Source organism: Aethalodelphis obliquidens, unplaced genomic scaffold (genome assembly GCF_003676395.1).
Source record: "Aethalodelphis obliquidens isolate GAN/ISIS:26980383/991018 unplaced genomic scaffold, ASM367639v1 scaffold65, whole genome shotgun sequence".
Taxonomy (NCBI): Eukaryota; Metazoa; Chordata; class Mammalia; order Artiodactyla; family Delphinidae; genus Aethalodelphis; species Aethalodelphis obliquidens.
The window spans coordinates 4,281,123-4,301,999 of record NW_020838009.1 but is presented as its reverse complement, the minus strand read 5'-3'; the positions used below and the strand labels follow the sequence as shown (position 1 = coordinate 4,301,999).

General features: G+C 43.1%; 2 protein-coding genes across 13 annotated transcripts in view; one reads left to right on the top strand and one right to left on the bottom strand.

The window, feature by feature from the left end:
- The window catches only part of MTMR10 (myotubularin related protein 10), a 45,061-nt gene extending 26,704 nt beyond the window's left edge, over positions 1-18,357 (top strand). For 4 of the 6 annotated variants that reach the window (XM_027089278.1, XM_027089277.1, XM_027089280.1 and 1 more), the window contains 10 exons: positions 263-446; positions 2,388-2,475; positions 2,557-2,645; positions 5,019-5,149; positions 6,254-6,323; positions 6,925-6,995; positions 10,716-10,885; positions 12,008-12,178; positions 13,420-13,602; positions 14,692-17,757. In XM_027089278.1, the coding sequence (XP_026945079.1) occupies positions 263-446; positions 2,388-2,475; positions 2,557-2,645; positions 5,019-5,149; positions 6,254-6,323; positions 6,925-6,995; positions 10,716-10,885; positions 12,008-12,178; positions 13,420-13,602; positions 14,692-15,288 (1,754 nt within the window). In that variant the 3' untranslated portion in view covers positions 15,289-17,757. Of the gene's footprint in view, positions 1-262; positions 447-2,387; positions 2,476-2,556; positions 2,646-5,018; positions 5,150-6,253; positions 6,324-6,924; positions 6,996-10,715; positions 10,886-12,007; positions 12,179-13,419; positions 13,603-14,691 lie in introns of all 6 variants that reach the window. The other 2 variants (XR_003429251.1, XR_003429250.1) reach the window with 2 other exon arrangements.
- A 404-nt stretch (positions 18,358-18,761) lies between these two features.
- Positions 18,762-20,877, bottom strand: part of FAN1 (FANCD2 and FANCI associated nuclease 1) — a 28,672-nt gene continuing 26,556 nt past the window's right edge. For 6 of the 7 annotated variants that reach the window (XM_027089270.1, XM_027089274.1, XM_027089272.1 and 3 more), the window contains one exon: positions 18,762-19,004. In XM_027089270.1, the coding sequence (XP_026945071.1) occupies positions 18,867-19,004 (138 nt within the window). In that variant the 3' untranslated portion in view covers positions 18,762-18,866. The remainder of the gene's footprint in view (positions 19,005-20,877) is intronic. The other variant, XR_003429247.1, reaches the window with a different exon arrangement.

The window sequence follows — 20,877 nt, the reverse complement described above, 5'->3', positions numbered from 1 at the left end:
AAGGCGTTGAAGGCAGAGCCAGCGGAAGGACAGGGTATCGAAGGTGCTGTAGGGTGGGGACGAGCTGAACGAGGACGGGACACAGTGGGATGTCCTGCGGGGGGGCCGCCCCTTGCCCAGGACGGCCGGAAGGGGTAGGGGGGCTTTGGAGATACCGGAGACAAACAGGGAAGAGGTGCCACATTGCAGTGTGTTTGTGACAGGAGGCACAGAGAGGAGAGGGAATTTGAAGCAGAATTAATACTATTGCTTTTTCTTACAGCCAGCAAAGCTAATGGAATACCCTCAGGAGGTGGAGGCGGCGGTGGCATTGGAGTTGGGGGTGGCAGCAGCCAAAAAACTCCTCTGTTTGAAACTTACTCTGACTGGGACAGAGAAGTCAAGAGGACAGGTGCCTCCGGGTGGAGAGTTTGTTCCATTAACGAGGGCTACATGATATCCACCTGGTAAGTCCAGCTTTGACAGTGTTGTTCATGGCTGGGAGTGACTTCTTAGGAGTAATCATCAAACTCTGCTGTCATTGATAACTTTCAAGTTATGGCTAATGGAATATTTATTTTTAATAATGTTTTAATGAATATTTTGTTTTTAAAGATAAGGACTTTTTTTTAAAACATAATTGCAATGTCAATATCCATTGAAAGAAATTGATAATTCCAGTAGTATTGTCAATCATCCAGTCAGTGTTTATTTGCGTTCGTATCTTGTACGTGTCTTTTACGGTTGGTTTGTTCAGATCAGGGTCACATTGAACTTGCATGATCTGTCTCAGGCTTTTTAATCTATGATAGTCTCCTTCCATCCCTTTTTTTTACTTGCCTTTTTTTTTGTTGACAAAACTAGGTCAAATGTTCTGTGGACTTTTTCCCTTTCTAGATATTTCTGGGTTTATCACTGTGGTGTCCTTTAATGTGTTCCTCTGTCTACTGTATATGAAATGTTAGCTAGCTCTAGGGGCTTAAATAATTACAGCTGACCTTTGAACAACACGGATTTGAACAGCGTGGGTCCACTTCCACACAGATATTTTTTTTAACGGTAAATACTACAGTACTGCAGGATCCCCGTTGGTTGAATCTGCAGGTGCGGAACCATGGGTGTGGAAGAAGCACATACCAACTATAAGTTATATGCAGATTTTCGGCTGCGCAGAGGGTCTGCACACCTAACCCTGGCATTGTTCAGGGGTCAGTTGTAATTAGATTCAGTTCCAGGTTTGAGGCAAGAACGCTTCCTCAGGTGGGCTGGGCACCCCCTGTGGCATCATGGGGGCTCCAGGCATCATTGTGACGCTGACTGACCTGTGGGCCCCACAGCAGTCAGCCTGCTCCACCCAGTGCTAAGTTCCCCTTTTATAGAATGGGTTTAGCTGCCCAAAATGGTTATTCATTAGCAGTGAGGATCATTGCCCAGATCCATTATTTATTGAGGATTGCTATTGTCATATTCCAGTTCTATCGAACTCTTCTCTCAGCAGCTCTTTAGTACCTGAAATACAGTTTGTATGAGGAAGGCAGTATCAATGTTTACTTTTTCCCCTTTACTTAACCAGTTTTCAGAAGGAGCTGTTTCCTAGAATCCTCCAAAAGTGACCAGAAAATTGTTTTTTAATTTTTTACTTGTTTAATATTGTTTAGTATTCAGATTTGGGGGATGTTTTGTTTTAATGTCATTCAGGTCCTCCTTAGTTTTTTCAGATAAGCAGTGTTGTGAACAAAGTACGAGGACCTTCTAGGAGTGCAGTGCTGAGGAAGGGGCTTGGGAGCACACGGCTTGAGTCTTCCTCTGCCTCCCCTTGAATTTGAACTTTGTGGCCAGCGTGCATTATGTGTTGAGAAGCCTGTGACAGGGCCTGCCTCTGTTCCCTACCTGGCCATGTGAGCAGAGGAAGGAAAAGAGATGTCTTCAGGTGCAGTGAACTTGCCTGGTAGTAACCGCTCTCTAACCCACATCCCGGAGTCCACCTGCCTTTGGGAGATGGGAAACAGAGAAGGGGGAGATGAGAAGGGGGTGGAAGCTTCTCGGGAGATTTGTGGGCTTGGTTTGGTTTGGTGTGGTGTGCCTGGTATCTCCTACCCATAGCCTGTCGAGAGAACGATGATGGACATGTTTTTCAGAAATTGCATATGTTTGATTAATAGTCATTCTGGAAAATATTTCAGATGCTTCCTTTGGATTGTTCCCCTGCTATGAGTATAACGACTGTGTTAATTGAGCACCTCGCACGTGTTTTAGACTGAGATGTCTAGGCTCATCAGTGGCACCCACGGTGCCCACTGCACGGCCACTGAGTAGGGTGCACGTTAATTAAATGTGGGGTCTGCAGAGCACGCTTATCCTGCCTGAAGCACAGGCTCTTACATTACGATTCGTGTTTTCCTCTCCAGCCTTCCAGAGTACTTTGTAGTGCCAAGTTCTTTAGCAGACCAAGATCTAAAGATCTTCTCCCATTCTTTTGTTGGAAGAAGGATGCCAGTAAGTGATATCTGTTGGATTTCATTAATACTATTGTCCATTTTTCCACCCAGTTAAGTAAAGGCTCTACTTCTCTCCTAGTTCTGGTGCTGGAGCCACTCGAATGGCAGTGCTCTTGTGCGCACGGCCCTCATAAAAGACATGCTGCAGCAGAGGAAGATCGACCAGAGGTGAGCAGGAGACAATCCTTGGTACTTGGGCATCTTTCGTTGTCATAGCGAAGTACAGTAACCTCCTGACTAGCTAAAGATAGCTGGGAAGCACTGTGTGTTCCATACAAGAATTACTGTGGAGAAAATTGAATATATTAAAATTAACATTTAAGTTATATTAAATGTAATTTAATACTTTGGCTTATAAGACACTTGAAGGTCTTACGTTGCTGACACTTTTCTATAATGTTGCTTCTAATGAACTTTCAAAGTGCAGTGATTTCCAGTTGAGACACTTGAGGACAAATCAGATTTTTCGTGTAGTTCAACGTGTCCTAGGTCTGCCAAGTCACGATAACTAAAAGTGGTGTAATTGGCTACCGTGAGCAAGTTTGTCGTCATCTGCCGAAGTCCCCAGTGACCTCCGTGTTGGTGAAGCAGGAGGCCTTTCTCAGGCGTCCTCACACAGTGGGCACCGCTGTTGGCCAGGCTCTCCCCGGGCCCCGGCTTCTGCCCCCCTCCACCTCCTGAAGCTCCTCGTCCCCGCTGCACTCCATGCCCCTGCCAGCCCGTCCTCCTGTCTCCAGGCACGACAGAGCTTGTCTCAGGCCACCTCCGCTTCCCATTCCATATTCCCTTCTGAAAGAAGTTCATCTGCATCAGTGGCTTTAGTGACTGTCAGATTTATATCTCCAACCTAAGTTGACACTTTCCACGTGGAGGTCTCAAAGTCCCTTTAAATTCATGTTCAAAACCAAACTCAAGTATATGGGCACCACGCACCCCCTGCCCCCACCCCGACCCCAGCCTGCTCTCAGGAACCGAGGAGTCATCCTGATGCCTGTCTTTCACTTCCCTTCACGTCCAGTCCGTCGTCAGATTCTGTCCTTCACTTTTCAGAAACCTTACCCCTCTCCTTCCACCCCAGCTCCACCTCTGCCAGTGTGTTGGAGGGGCCTCATCCTTCCTCCCGTGTCTCATCCAGGACCATGCCCTGTCCCTTCTGGGCTCCGGCCGCCCTGGGGTTTTGCTGGTCTTTGGTATCTCCTGACTTTTGGCTGTGCTGCCCCCTCCTCCTGGACCACCTTCTTCATGCTAGTCAATGAGCACTCCGCACACACACAACCACACACACACACCCTGCCACACACACACACACACACACACACACACACCCCCATCGCTTGGTACTCGCTCGTTTTCTGCACCTGCATTCAGACATCACTTCCTTAAGATAAGCCTTCCCCTGTCTCCCAAATTAGATCTGGCCTCAAGTTACACATTCGCTGTATCACTATAATTTTCTTCTTAACACTTACTTTGGTTTCTCATTGTACGTGTGTGTTACAGTTTGATTACTGCCTGTCCTTACGCGACCGTGAGGTGACAGAACTGTGTCTGTTTTGCACACCATTGTTCAGCTATATTCAGCACCCAGGAAATACCTGCAATTGAATATTTATTCAATACTTGTCCAATAAATGAGGAACAAAGGAAAAGATCTTAGAAAACAGGCTCAGAGAGCCTCAGAAATTGTGTATCACAGTCTGTTATTGGGACAGCCAGGTCGTCCGTTTTTTCCACAGTGCCATAACTGACAGCCACATTTGCTGAAGCAAATAACTATCAAGTGACCCTCAAATGACCCTTCAGTTTTCTGGAGAAGGTGACTGCAGTCCCACAGGTCCGTATTCTCTCGTGGATTTAAATTTCGCTTTAATCACGTTAGTGATTAATGTCCATTCTGTCCTACCTTGTCCTGCCTTGTGGACATGTCGCTGATTAAGTGCTCCGTCAGGAGTGTTGCTATGAAAGGCAAGGCTGCAACACTGTTAACTAGAAAACCTTAGAACCAGTGGCAGTTTTAATTATTTAACTTAAGCGAAGAATTACTTTAATTCCCTTTGTTTTTTCAGCTATTCTGTTCTTTGTAACTAGGACAGATTCTCTTTGTTGTCCAACCTCATCTCCACCCTTTTTCCCTCAGACACGTCACCATCGCCCCACTGGCCCTCGCTAGGTTTCTCCAACAGCCAGGCTTCTGTTCTACCACAGGATCTTTGCACTAGCAGCTCCTCTGCCTGGAACACTGTCCCCCGTCTTTGCACAGCTCCTGGCCATTTGGGCTTCAGCTCCGGTATCATCGTCACGGAGGAGCGTTTTCTCACCACGTGACCCGAGCTAACCTGCATCCACTCTGTTCCATCACCCTCAGCGTTCACCACGGCCTGTCGTCTCTCCTTTATCCCCCTCCCCCCACCAAGAGCACAGACTGCATGTCCCTCTCTCTGTCCCCAGCCCTCAGAGCAGTGCCTGGGCTCACAGCAAGCACTCAAAAATATGTTTTGAATACATGAATGAGTAGTGACTCAAGGATTTTGTCTTTATTAGGATTTGTAATGCCATAACTAAAAGTCATCCGCAGAGGAGTGATGTCTACAAATCAGATTTGGATAAAACCTTGCCCAATATCCAAGAAATACAGGCGGCTTTTGTAAAACTTAAGCAACTGTGTGTTAATGGTAACTTCATTTCTATTTTATATATATGTAAATAATAAATGGGTGATTATATGAGGCATGTCAGGAAAAGTGACATTACTTAAAAATTTAGAAATAGGTATATATTTAAGTAGAGGCTCGTTGAAATATTTGTACAAATTACTATTGTATGAGAATGTCAGGAGCTCTTAGAAAATGAAGTTTAAGCTGCTTTTAGTTTTGTAGGAAAAGTGTACCAATTAAGTCACTTTCAGGTCATGAAAGGTCTGGTAGGATGCTTCTGTAAAAGTGTCTGCTCAGTAGAACAGCCTACTACCTCACAGACAAACTTACGAAGACCTTAATGTATTCAGTTATATTTTGAGATACGTGACTTGACATGAATTTCAAACAGAGCCATGTTATAATCTGTGCAGCCTCAGAGTTCCCATATGTCTGTTAGAGCAGATGCTTATGGGGTGCTTTCGATGTACCCTGGAGGGATGACTCACTTGAAAGCACCTTTGGTGTGAAGTGTGCACAGAGAGAGCCCCTTGTCACTGGGCGGCAGGACTGGCGCCGGCTTGGAAGGAGAGCTGGGAGGGGGTGTGCTTAAGAAACACAGTGACTGTGTCTTTCAGCCATCCCGTGAGCAGCATGTGGCTGAAGCGTGAGGCGAGGGGCACCTCGAGACAGGCAAGGACAGGCCCCACCAGGAAGCTGCCCCGTTTCCTGCAGGGGTCAGCCACTAAGGACATGAGAACCGGGCGCTGGCAGCAGGGAGGGAGGGAGGGGCAGGCCTACGGTGAGAAGCTGAGGAGGGGGCCGGGGTCACCTAAGCGCTTGCTTAGGGGGCGGAGGCCGGCAGACTCTCCAAGCTTTCCCTGGGAGAGCCACAGGGAAGGAGATGGAGGTCTGGGGAACGCTTTGTTTTGTTTCTTATAGAATTGTGACGTGCCTTCTTAAATGTTTTTATGACTAAATGCAAAGGCGTAACACTTTCTTAAAGCCAGCTTTTAAATGTTAAAAACTGATGTATCACCTAGCTCTCAATTTGATCATGAAAAATAAGCTTAAGAAGCCTGAAAGTGTTATATGCCTGTATATATGTGCGTGTGTATAATTATATATGTATGTTAATTACAGAACCATTTGAAGAAACTGAAGAGAAATGGCTGTCTTCACTGGAAAATACACGGTGGTTAGAATATGTAAGGTGTGTACAATTGCTTTCCTTTTCTCTTAACTTATTTTGAAATAATTATCGAGTCACAGGAGGTGCAAAAGTATTACAGAGCCATGCACTCCTCACCAGCCCCCCGGTGGCAACGGCTTACATAAGTAGACTATGGTTATCAAACCGGGAAACCGACAGTAGTACAAACTACAGTTCTTATCCAGTCTCCCCAGTTTATACGTGCTCTCATGTGTGTTTCTGTGCAGTTTTACCGTGTGTAGATTCACGTGACCACCAGCACAGGCAGGATGCAGAGCTGCTCCGTCACCAAGGCTCCCACCCCCAGCCCCAGCATTTCCATCCCCGTCCCCTGGGAACCACTGATCTCTTCCCCGTCTCTATAGTTTGGTGATGTCAAGAATGTTATGTAAATCAACAAAGGTTAATGAATTTCCCTGATATAAAAATCAAACTGTACTCTGTTGATGAATCGTATAAATACTGAAGAAATTCCAAAAGGTTATAGAGAATATAAACATGTATCGTGAAAGATCAGATTTGCTTGACTTCACATACTTTAGAAAATATATTCGTAGTGGAAATTTGGTTTTTAACAGTGTTTTTCCATTTCTCTTTCCAGGGCATTCCTTAAACATTCAGCAGAACTTGTGTATATGCTGGAAAGCAAGCGTCTGTCTGTAGTCTTACAAGGTAATTCATTACTGACAACACTGGTCCCCCGGCCAGCCATCTTGACTGGAGATCCACACCCAAGTAATTACATGCATCTTAGCCATCTCCTACTTACTGCATGCCACCAGATAGATACACTACAGATCCCGCACATTATTAAACAGTGGCACAAAGACCTCAGAAGAACAGAAAGGAGTCAGACTCTTTGCCCTGTGTTAAATCTGCCTTCCTGTATTATGGCAAGGGTGGGTCACATCCCTCATTGGATCAGACAGAGTGTTAATCTCGGCGGAGCATCCTTTCTCTCTAATCTTGCTATCTTTCTGATTCATACAAATTTTAGTTGAAATGCCTCTGGCTCATGCTAGATTGTGACTTTAAAGAAACAAGTTTGGTATCAAGAAATGGACTGAACTGAGTAGCCAGCAATGTGAATTTTGTCTAGTGTTTGGTAGGAGTAGATGGCAAAAAAAAAAAAAAAATCTTTCAGTTAAGCAAAGAATAATTGTATATTAAATAACTTTACAGCTAATAGCATTTTTAAGCTTACGGATAAAGTTTAATAAACCACAAGCTACCTGATTTTATAATATATTCATGCATAGTTCATGAATATGCTGTGCTACTGAAGCTTACAGAAGTATTTTTACCAACTGTCAAATTCAACTGACTTTAACAAAGTAAAGTGACAAGCCTTAGGGGGAAAAGAAGAAGAGTAAGTCACTGTTTCCAGTAATCCTTAGCTCATGCCGGCAGCGCGTATGCAATTCACAGACACATGGAGAGCCAGCCATTGAGAACCCGCACCTCTCACAGCCAGTGGTGTTCTCATCCTGTTCCAAGACGCTACTTAGCACACTTCTTCATGCATTAGTTGCCATGTAAAATACCTCAGAAGAGATACTGAGCCTGCACTTTACTAACACTTTATTTTAGAATGTGTTTTCTAAACAGTTTATTGAGGTATAGTGTACATACTATAAAATGCACCTGTTCTGAATGTGCAATTCAATAATTTTTAGTAAACGGAGTCCAGTTTTAGAAATTTTCCATCACCCCGAAAAGATTCCTTGTGTCCCAACCCCAGGCAACCACTAATCTGCTTTCTGTCTCTCTAGATTTGCTTTTTCTGGAAGTTTCATATAAATGGAATCATGTAGTATGTGGTCTTTTGCCTCTGGCTTCTTTTATTTCACATACATGTTTTTGAAGTTCGTTCACGTAGCATGTCTCAGCAGTTTGCTCCTTTTTATTTCTGAGTAGTGTACCATTGTTGTAAATACCACATTTTATTTATCCATTTACTTGTTGGTGGACATTTGGATTGCTTCCACTTTCTGGCTGTTATGAATTATGCTGCTTTTAACATTCACGTAAAAGTCTTTGTGGGGACATCTGTTTTTCTTTATTTTGGGTAGATACCTAGAAGTAGAACTGTTGAGTTATATGGTACGTTTATGTTCAGCTTTGTAAGAAACTGCCGAAGTGTGTTCTAAAGTGACTGTACCCAATTCCCCTTCCCCTCAGCAGTATGTGAGGGTTTGTTTCTGCACTTCATCGGCTACTGTTAGGAGTGTCGTCATTCTAGTAAGTGTGAAGTGGGAGTTCATTGCAGTTTTTATGTGCATTTCCCTAGTGCATACCATGTGCTGATTGGTCGTTCGTGTATTGACTTTGGTGAAATACCAAATCTTTTGTCTGTTCTTCAGTTAGGTTGTTTTATCATTGAGTTAAAAGAATTCTTTACAATTCTAGATACAGGTTCTTTGTATCTTTGTAAGATTTGCAAATATTTTCTCCTAGGCTGTGGTTTATCTTTTCACTTTCTTGATGACTTTTGAAGCACAAATTTTGAAATTTTGATGAAGTCCAGTTTATCCATTTTTTCTTTTATGAATCATGTCTTTGGTGTTATATGTAAGAACTCTTTGCCTAATTCAAGGTTATGAAGACTTTCTCCCATGTTTTATTCTGTAAACATTTTATAGTTTTAGCTCTTACATTTAGGCCTATGATTCACTTTGAATGAATTTTTGTGTATGATGTGAGGTAAAGGTCTATATTCATTTTTTTTTGCATGTGTGTTTATTGCATTGTCCCAGCAGCATTTATTGAAAAGACTGTTCTTTCTCTATTGACATGCCTTGGCAAAGGTCTGCTGACCGGCTCTTTATTTTTGGACTCTCAGTTTTATTCCATTAATCTGTATGTCTGTCCGTACGCCAGTACCACATTATCTTGAGTGCTGTAGCTTTAGAGTATGTTTTGAAATTAGGACATGTAAGTCCTCCAACTTCGTTTTCAAATTGTTTTGCTAATTCTAGGTCCTTTGCATTTCTGTATAACTTGTAGGATCAGCAAAAAATCCTATTGGGATTTTGATAGGAATATGTTGAACCTGTAGATTGGGGAGAATGCCATCTTAACAGTATTCAGTCTGCCAATCCATGAAATGAATATCTCCATTTATTTGGGTTTTCTCTCACGTTATGTCAGCAATGTTTTATAAGTTTTCAGTGTACAACTCTGGCACTTATTTTGTTAAATCTCCCTGTTAGTATTTTCCTTTTGATGCTATTGTGAATACAGTTGTTTTCTTAATTTCATTTTCAAGTTTTTTGTGTACTCCTTGTGATTGTGTATAGAATTCCTGCAACCTTAACTAAACTCATTCATTAGTTCTAGTAATCGTTTGTGGATTCTTTAGGGTTTTTTTTTACGTACATACACGTGTTGTCTGCAGACACAGTTATTGCTTTTTCCTCTCCAATCTGGATGCCTTTGATTTCTTTTTCCTGCCTAACTTCCCTGTGTAAGCTTCCAGGACAATGTGCAGTAGAAGTGACAAGAGCAAACGTCCTTGTCTTGTTGCCCATCTTAGGAGGAAAGCATCCAGGCTTTCACTAATAAGAATGATGTTAGTTGTAGGTTTTTGTAGATTCCTCTTATCGGGTTGATATTCCCTTCTATTCTTAGTTTGCTAAGAGTTTTTATCCAGAATGAATGTTGGATTTTCATCACACAGATGCTTTTTATTCATCTAATGAGATGATTGTGTTATTTTTGTCCTTTATTTTTTTATTACGGTGTGTTAGATGTTAAACCAACGTTGCATTCTTAGGATAAATTCTTGCATTCCTGAGATAATTTGGCTTGCTTATACTTTGTTGATGACTTTTACATCTAATCATAAGGGATATTATTTGATAGTTTTCTTCGGATTTCTTTGACTGGCTTTGATATCAGAGAATTACTGGCCTCATTAAAAAGGACACCAGCTACAAAAGACGCAAGGGAAATATTTGCCACCATTTTGGATGGTGGTGGACAGTTCCATTTCTCTCATTCACCTCTGAGTCACCATATGAAGCTGTCAGTAGAAAGACTGCATGATATTTAATATCCTTGGCACAGAAATAGAATGGGCTCTGGAAAGATTTCTACCACAAATCATGTAAATGTAAAAAGTGTGAGAGATATGCTTCTAATTATCTAGAAAACATTCAAATATAAAAAGCCACCTCCTCATTAAACATTACTTTAGTTGATCTAAGTCTTGATCTAAATCTAAAAGTTTATAATGTTTTAGAGTGGCTGGGCCTGAATAAAATTTCCTAACATGGGTGATTTTGAAGGCCGCCCAGGCACAGAACACTGAAGTATATACTTTGCCTCTCCTTCCTTTCTCTCTTAGCATTTTTCTACGTACTAATCATTTTCTTTCCATCTTATTGACAGAGGAGGAGGGAAGAGACTTGAGCTGTATTGTAGCTTCTCTTGTTCAAGTGATGCTGGATCCCTATTTTAGGACAATCACTGGATTTCAGAGTCTGATACAGAAAGAGTGGGTCATGGCAGGATATCCATTCCTGGACAGATGCAACCACTTAAAGAGATCGGAGAAAGAGGTAACAAAACCTTCATGCCTATTATCAGTCCTTCAGTGTGCACAGGATAAAACCTTTCGTTATGTGAAGAGATGCTCCATCCGTAAAGAGATGAGGAGACTTTTTAAATATTGCCTTCAGTACATCTTAGCTTCTTGGGCCAAGACTGACTCATGGATTAGAGTCCAAGTTGAGGTACTTATGAAGATTCTCATAACTATATAGATAAAACTCTTTAAAAGTTGCCTGTTGAATTTCTCTAAGTTGAAAACTGCTTGAAGAAATGCTGCATTAACTCTTCTGCAAGCAGACAACAAGCATGTTAGATATTTTGAAAAATCAGCTTTGGAATATCATAGTTTCTTAAAATGGGGCACGTACGTTAAGAATGGCAAGTTGAGGGGGCATCTTTGTAAGAGCTGCGGGGTTGGTGGCTGCATGGGGTCCTAGTGGAGCTGTGACAGGCCCTGCAGGTGTCTTGTGGTCAGGGTGGCTCCCGAGAGCACACTTTGATTCGTGCTGTCTCATGTAAAACAGTCTCTGTCACCTGAGGAAACCTTAACAGTGAATGCTTCACTTCTGAAACGCTAGGACTCGGGGAAGCACTGGGCAGGAGGCAGTAGCTGTCACAGTGGCTGTTGTAAGCTGCTGTACTTGGGGGTGCACCACGTGACCCCGAGGCCACGCCAGCTGTTTTCTGAAACTCCGAGAAGGTTTCCAGACCCTGAGTCTGCAGGGTCCACCAAAGAGTTGTTTCTTGGTCTTGGGGTTTTGTGGTTTTTTGTTTTGTTTTAAACATTCTAAAGAATTGTTTCCAGGATCAGTTGGAACACGTGAAACAAGTATTTCACTGGCCCCATTCACGTGGCCACACCCTGCCCGTCTGTTGACTTTGCCACTTCAGCTTGGTGGACTTGGTGGGCAGAGGAGGGCTGTGATGATGTGTCTCAGACCAGCCTAGTTTTTAGGTTAGACATGGCCGTCTAATGTGCTCACGTACCCTTTGATCAGCTTCGGAGCCAAGTGCTCAGGCCTCGCTGTTTTCTTATTAATCTCTTCCTTCATATCAGCAAGAGGTTTGGAAATAGATGTGAACACTGAAGGGCAGCATTGAGTAATCCCGTTTCAACGTGTGTCCGCCAGGCTCCCGTGTTCCTGCTGTTCCTGGACGCCACGTGGCAGCTGCAGGAGCAGTGCCCAGCGGCTTTCGAGTTCTCCGAGACCTACCTGGCAGTGCTGCACGACAGCACCCGTGTGGCCCTGTTCGGCACCTTCCTCTTCAACTCCCCACACCAGCGCGTGCGGCAGAGCTCGGTGAGTGGCGCCCGCCGTGGCCAGGGTGAACTGCTTTATTGAGACAGCATTGAAGTACAATCAGCTGTGTGTTTAAACTGTCTTAGCTACCATTTTATGCGGTCATTTCTGAAGGAATTATTTATAGATGGTTAAAAATCCAGGAACTCGAACTTGTTTCATTTTTATCAGTGAGCATTTTATGTATTTCTCTCTGATGTTTATTGTTCATAATAAGCCAACTGAAAGATGTAAATCATTTTAACTGCTGTAAATGTCATGCTTTTGTATTTATATTTTCACATTTGGGCTGTCTGAATGGGTAATGGATATGATCCTGTTTGAGGACATTTGTTTCCTAGGTCAGCAGAATAAAAGTTGTACAAAGCAAATTATTTTTCTTCAAGAGTCCTGTGGAGAAGAATTTGAGAGAGGAAATGTAGGCGTGACGTGAGACTGCGGTTCTCTCAGGGCGCTGCTTACTGGATGTGCTTAGACCCTCATGCCGCGTGGCAGTCACCTTTACGTTAGGACCATTGGTTTCTAGTCCCAATTCCTTGACTGAGAGGAAGAACCATGAGTAAGGAGGGTCTCAAGCCAAACTTGAAACTATCTATAGCTTCTGGTTGCCCCTGGTGGAACCTTCCGGAACCACAAGTTCTGTCTCACCCACATTTGGAGCAATGAGTATAGCCAACAAATGCTGCAGTGACCACTGAGGGAGACAGAAAGGACAGCTCTCGTGGGCCTTCAGGAAGACTTTGGTGGAAGGGGGGCTGCCCTCACAGTGAGCTGTGGGATCCTCAGGCCCGGGTCTGGGAAGGTGCTGAGCCTGGATTCCTCATCCATGAAACTGCTCCATCAAATCAGTAGTAGAGCAGACATTCTGTGAGCTGAAGCATCATGAGGAGCATCCTGAAGAAATGCGTTGTTCAGGATTGGGGGTGTGGATGTATAAGGAGATGGATTTATTCAGGCCGTGGCACCAGGGAGAACTCCATTCACGAGTCATACTCACCAACACACTCATTGCCCAGGGGCCCAGCTCCCCTCTCGGTGCAGGGGTCCACGCGCTCCTCCGTGTGAGGCGCCAGGAATGTCTGTTCTCGGGAAGCGGAGCGTGCTGCTCCAGTGGGATTGGAGGCGCTTTCGTTCAGACAAGTTCATTTGTATGATGATGAATGACCGTCAGAAATGAATTTACTATGAGAAAATCTTAGTTTGGCATCTTTTCACAAATGTTCAAATATTTTATTTTGCAGGAATTTGCTATAAGCAAAAATATCCAATTGGGTGATGAAAAGGGTTTAAAATTCCCTTCAGTTTGGGACTGGTCTCTTCAGTTTACAGCAAAGGATCGCACCCTTTTCCACAACCCCTTTTACATTGGAAAGAGCATGCCTTGTGTACAAAACGGTTCTGTGAAGTCTTTTAAACGGACAAAGGTAAGTTACAGAAATGCACTAACAGTAAAAAACCTGGTATTTGCTCACACATAACCAAAAACATCTTTTTCAGAACAGAGTATTAGAAGTCCAGTCACTTCCCCTGACAGCATTGCCAGTGTAGGTTTGGAGGGGTCATTCACTTCCTCACTCAGATGACCCCACCCCGACTTTTCGTCTTGTTGTCTGAGGCCCACACAGCCCTGGTCGTCATCTCAAGAGTCAGCAGTTGCAGCCCTGTACCCAGGGCCCTGCTCCTGAAGCCCGTCCGCTCAGCCTGTTCTAGAATCAGCAGGTCTAGCTTTTTTCTGACCAGAAATCTTAGAAGCTCACACTCAGCAAATTATACGCGGACCTTGTTTTACTGCACTTGCTTTATTGCACTTTGCAGATGCTGCATTTCTTACAAATTGAAGGTTTGTGCAAACCCGGCGTTGAGTTCGTCCGTCGGTGCCATCTTTGCAGCAGCGTTTGCTCACTTTGTGTCTCTGTGCCACATTTTGGTAATTCTCACAATATTTCAAGTTTTTTCATTGTTGTTATATTAGTGATGGTGATCTTTGATCAGTGATCTTTGACATTGCTATTGAAAAAAGATAACTCACTGAGGGCTCAGATGATGGTTCACATTTTTTAGCAATAAAGTGCTTAAATTAAGGTATGTACGTAGTTTTTTTTAGACATAATGCTATTGCACACTTAATAGATTACAGTATATTGGAAACGTAACTTACATGTGCCCTGGGAAACCAGAAACTTCGTGTGACTTGCTTTATTGCGGATACTCGCTTTATTCCGGTGTCTAGAACCGAACCCACTGTATCTCTGAGGTCTGCCTATAATGAAGAGGATATATCTCCCCCCACCCCCATGCAGGCTACAGCCTAGGCAGAATCAAGGCCTAAAAGTGTTAAACTCCAGTGGAGGAGGATTGGAATAAGTATCACCAGGGAAGGAACAAAACATTCTTTAGGTTGAAATTCTACCAGTTTTTCCTAATACCGAGTTTATATTTACCATTACACTTCTACTGTCTTTCTAAAAAGGGAAGCTCCAGGAAAATAATGCTAAAATCTCTCTTCTGTACAGAAAAGCTACAGCTCCACACTAAGAGGAATGCCAAGTTCCTTAAAGAATGGAATCATCAGTGACCAAGAGTTACTTCCCAGGAGAAATTCATTAATATTAAAAGTAAAGCCAGACCCCCCTGAGCAGAGCGACAGCCAGGACAGGGGTGCGGAGCAGTACTTCCGAGAGTGGTTCTCCAAGCCTGCCGACCTGCACGGGGTGATTCTGCCGCTTCTGTCCGGAATGCACATCAAACTGTGGAAACTCTGCTACTTCCGCTGGGTCCCTGAGGCCCAGATCCAGCGCGGGGGCTTCATCACGGCCTTCCACAAGGTCTCCCTGCTGGCAGATGAGGTGGACATGCTGAGCAGGGCGCTGCGGCAGCCCCAGGGCAGCCCCCCGGAAGCCCCCTGCCCTGAGCTGGTCCAGAGCAGGGTGTACTTCCGCGCTGGCGGCCCGCACGACGCCCCAGGGACACCGGACTTCCTCTCCTCCTCGTTCCCCTTTTCCCCAGTGGGCAATCTGTGCAGACGGAGCATTTCAGGGACACCGCTAGGCAAGTTTTTAAGTGGGGCCAAAATATGGTTATCTACTGAGACACTAGCAAATGAAGACTGAGGCGGAGTGGCTTTCTGAACATCCTGAGGGAGTGAGAGACCTTCTCCTCTGAAGTAAAACTGCCGGCCGAGGCGTTTGAAGCTCTAATCGTTCTATACGTAAGAATAACAGTTGAAATTTGCACTAATACTTTAAAACATGTTGAATTATGCTTCCTTCACAATATTTTTAAAAGATAGGCATAACTTTGTTATTTATGTCCTCTTTCTATCATTCTAGGTCTGGCTCATTTTTCGATCATTTGCAGGCAGACATTCCCATGATCTTATTACTGTGGTCAAACTAATCAGGTTTTGTCTGCGACATTTGTTTTGTCTACATCCATTTTTCCAACCACCTCCTAAAGGTTCCCTGATCCTCAGTTGGATTAGCAGCCCAGAGAAGCAGACATCAGGAGAGTTAAGAAATTAGTGTTTAGTATATTTTCAAGGAGCATCCAGTAAACCCCAGTGGGCGTTAGTAGGTATTTGTGTATTTATCTGGTCACTTTCTATTCTCTCTAGTTGAGCTCACCTGAGAGTTGTGTGTTCTCACACTGTAATTTATTTTAGATCACTTTGGGACCGTAGATCACTGTGTTTTAAAATCATGAGTTTCCTTAGGACTAACTTTAAAATGATATGCACTGTTGACTTTAAAAGCATTTACTATAGATAATTAAATTTAGAAGTGCCTTTGACATTAATATTAAGATATGAAGAACACAGAATAAAACAATTTGTTTTTTAAATTAGGGTGTCAAAGTCCCACTGCACATTGGAAAGAGGCTGGTCACACTCGGCATTGTACCGACAGCCAGGAGTCCCCAGAGGCACACATCCCTCTGAAAGTCACCGAACACAGTGGGTCTGAGGCAGGGTCCAGGTCGGGGCGGCAGCATCACTGACACCCACCCTCAAAGTAGAGGCCCCGTCACAGTCCAGTGGGGAGCACTCCCGGGGCACTTTCCCTTGGAAGTCAGTGATGAGGTCTTGAGTCGGGTCACCTGAGTGCACAGTGCTTAGGAAGGGAGGACAGGAGCCTAACAACGGACTTCTCTCAAAATACTGCCACTGTAAAATGGTGAGCGCACCCGCCCCACCCAACCCATGACAGGTGTTCAGAGGCACAGACAGAGGTGTGCTCTCGTCTCAAATTCCCGTTTTCAGGTTGTGTCACAAGAGCCGAGCCAAAGCTGTGGGCCAGAGCTGGAGCTTACTGTGGCCATGCTGGTCACAGCCTCCCCAACACCCCTGACTTCTGTGTAAAAGATGGATGTTTTCAATGTGGCTGTTTTTAGAGTTTCTGAAACTGCCATCTTAAGCTTTTTAAAAAACGTTTATAGTAAAGTATCTAGTTAGCTTATGTCCTTTTTTAAAACAATTTTTTTCAAAACTGTGTGTTTTACCTTTATATGTAACAAATAGATGTTTCTATTTGAATTATTTGCCTTTTAAAAATGGTTGGATAATGTCTCTGAACTTACAGGGACAGAAGTTCCTATGCAGTCTTAGGAAATCCATTGTGTGGATAAGCCCAGTGTTTTGCCAACTTGTCTAGAAAGTAAGGGCTTTCTTAGTTTATATAAATAGCACTGTTGCCATTAAACATTTTAAAGTCCTTGATTAGAAACCAGCTCCGGTCCCCTGAAAACCCCACAGCATATCCTGCCACTGGAAGTGTAATAATTTTTCTTCCTTTTTCATTAGGCTGCTTTTTTATTATTACAAATTGTTCTAAATTTGTTAGTTTTTTTGGGTTGAGCATTTACTTCTTTATAGCTTTCTTCCCTCTCACATTTATTTTAACCCTTTTAGTAATTTTTTTTGATTAACTTGCAAGTTTAAAAATGATTAGGTACTATTAATACTGTTTTAAAATAGAAAATGTGCATATTTTTGTATGATAATCAAATGTAGTATAGTTTTTTGTTTTATTTTTGCTGAACAGTTGTTATATAATGATTATTGTGCTACAGTTTTATCGTGCATAATATGAAAAACAACTATTACAGCCTTGAGTCCTGGCCCCTGCAGAGCTGCCTGGCACCACTCCTGGCACGGAGGACGTGTGGGGACAGAGTCCAAATGTGGTTCTGGACGCGGACACGGAGCCTGTGCTGACAGAGGGCCACACAGGCGTCAGGCAGCTCCGGACTCGCTAGGATCGGACTTAAAGGTGTACCATGTCTTACTGTTTTGTGATGGAAACCAGTTTTAAAACCAAAAATTTCTAACTTTATTTAAGAAAGTATATTAATCTGTGCTAACAGAGGGTGAAAAGTATTCAAGGCATCCTTCAACAAAATCTGCTTGCTGTAGCAGTAACCTCAAGCAGTTAAAACTTGAGAGAAAATGAAAACCTTTGTGCCTAAAATTGACTATGACTTGGGTTAAAGCAGGATGTGCATGAAGGTGAGAGACCCTGCTTTTCAGCAGTGGTGAATGTGAAGGAAGTGTTGACTGCTAATAAAATTTCCACAGGAATCACTGCCTTCGTTGTCAGTACGAGTCCCCTGCAAGAACACAGAGCATCAAGAAGCGAGAGTGTTTTCTTCAGCCGTGCTTGTGTGTCGTCCACCCGACGCTCTGCCTGCTGTAAAGCAAGGCAGAGATGGGGAACATTTCTAACCTCAGGGCACAGCTGGCTGTTGTCACGGCCATGTGGGTGTCCTTCCATTTAACAAATTAAAAAGCTGGGGAGCACCATTTCCTTAAGAAGGTCTTGGAACTAGTCTCTGGGAGCGGGAGCCTGGCCCGCCACGCCTGGGCCTACCATTCTGATAAACCCCTTCCTGCGTCCACCTTCCCCAGCCCAAGGCTCTTCCAACAGTGACGGCAGCCCTGTACCTGCACACCTTGGCGATACCGCAGGTCAGTTCCAGAGCCCCACAATAAAGCAAGGATCTCGATAAGGCAAGTCACGTGAATTTGCTGGCTTTCCAGTGCATATAAAAGTTATATTTCCACTATACTGTAGTCTTTTAAATGTGCAGTAGCATTATGTCTAAAAAAAGTGTTCTTACCTTGAAGTATTTTAAAATACTGTCCTGCTAAAATATACTAACCACCATCTGAGCCTTCAGCAAGTCATACCGTAACAAATATAATGATGAAGAAGAAGTTTAAAATATTGTGAGAATTACCCAAATGTGACCCTAGACCTGGAGTGAGCAAATAATCATAGAACAAGAATTTTAGCAGCCAAATGTGTAAGGGCAGTATAGAAAAACATAGATAAATTAAGGAATCTCCATTTCCAATATACTTTTTAGGAAGACACATTGTGTACGCTCCTTTATAAAAGACACAAAGCTGTGAATCATCTCCTTTTGGGGTGGGGGGTTCCAGCTTTCCTATAAGTCAGATGCATCTAGCTCCTGAAACGGCCACCAAGGTTTTGACCTTTTTAAAAGTTCATTACCTGCTCTATGGAATCAGTGAGTGTCCTGAAGCCAATACCAAGGTTTGTGATACACAGACACTGTACAGTGATGAGTCCTTACACTGCCAGGTTTATTACGACAACAACAAAATTAAATAAGATGTAGTGACACTTGACGCTTCTGACGCTCTCAGATGCTCCCAAGCCCACGGCTCTCAGTTGGGGCCCCTGCTCTTGGCTCCGACTGCAGCCACATGGCAGACCTCCACGTCCGCCCCCAGCCGGTGCAGCTCATCCAGCCAGATCATCTGCTTCTGCGAAAGACGGTCACTGGGGCCCTTCACTTCCACCAGCTGGGAGACAGAAAGGTCATTCAGGTAAGCTACGGTAGTTTCCACTGACAACTATTTAGATGGCGTATCCTCTATGCTGCTGTACTTACATGTGTATAGCAACTAAACATACACATATGATATTCAATGAGAAAGTTTCCTTTTCTGTAGAAACCAGACAGTTCACAGAGAATTAGGAAATCGATTCGTAATACAGCAGTTGAAAAATAGTTTTAAAGCACACACTGCACTGTCACTCTCCTGCTTAACACGCCTCAAACACTTTGTCAGGTCTGCAATTAAACCCAAACTTCTTGCCATGACCTACAAAACTGTGTAATCTGGCGCCTGCCAACCACACCAAAGGCTTCCTCTCAGTTCGCGAGACAGACAACATCTGCCCAACCAAAGGGTAGACATTCATCACGCTTGCTGTTCCCACCGCCTAGGACACGTCTCCCTGTTCTTCACGTGTCTGACGTCTTCTTCCGTGCTCAGCTTAAATTCATCTCTAAGAAGGGTCCTTCCTATGCACTTCTTCATGGTGTTTATCACAAGATAAAACTGCTCATTACATATCAGCTCCATGAAAGCGTAACTGTGTCAGTTTTGTCCACTGCAGATCACCAAAATTCAAAACAAAGCAATAAAAACTATCCAAAATGAAGTATAGAAAAAAATTTTTTAATGAAGAGAGCATTTCAGCAACCTAAGACTAGTTTAATTAGAGTCCCCAAAGGGAAGAAGACAGAGAAAAATATTTGAAGAAATAATGGCCAAAAATTTTTCAAATTTGATGGAAACTAAACCCAAAGATCCAAGAAGCTCAGTGAACCCCAAGCACAGAACCATAAAGAACACAACACTAAGAAACATCATAACTAAATTGCATAATCAGTGAAAAAATGAATCTCTTAAAAGCAGCCAGAATTTTTAAAAGCCAGAGGGGAAAGACTACTGATTTCTCGTTGAAAACAATACAAGCTAGACAACAGTGGCCCAATATTTTAAGGTACTGAAAAAAAACTGTCAACAGAATTCTTTGCCCAGAAAAAAATATCTTTCAAAAACAAAGACTTAAAGTCTTAAAATATCAATATATGAAACCTAAATAATTCATTACTAGCAGACCTCCATTTCCAGAAATGTTAAAGGAAGTTCTTCAGTCAAGAAGAGAATGATAGTACATGGAAATCTGGATCTATATAAAGGAATAACAAACATTAGAATTTGTATCTACATGAGTAAATATAAAGACTCAGTCAGCTGTAGAAAGCAAAAATAATGTGCCACAGGGTTTATAACATGTCGAGGTATAATGTATGAACACAGCACAAAGGCTGGGAGAGGAGATATAAAAATATACTGTTGTTATGTGCATAAAAATAGCCTGTTGTTATGTGCATGATAAATGAAGATCCCACGTGCCGTGGAGCAACTAAGCCCGTTCGCCACAACTACTGAGCCTGTGCTCTAGAGCCTGCGAGCCACAACTACTGAGCCCGAGTGCTGCAACTACTGAAGCCTTCACACCTAGAGCCCATGCTCCACAACAAGAGAAGCCACCGCAATAAGAAGCCTGCACACTACAACAAAGAGTAGCCCCCACTCGCCACAACTAGAGAAAGCCTACACGCAGCAATGAAGACCCAATGCAGCCAAAAATAAAATAAACTTATAAGTGTATCCTTTAAAAAAAAAAATAGATGACAGGTTTAAAGCCAAACATGAATAACATGAAATATAAATGTTCCAAATACCCAATTAAAAGGCAGAGGTTGTCAAATTAGATTAAAAAGTAAGACCCAGGTAAATGCTGCCTACAAGAATATATAAGAAACTCAAATATAAAGAAAAAATATGTTAAATGTAAGAGAACAGAAAAAGTATCACA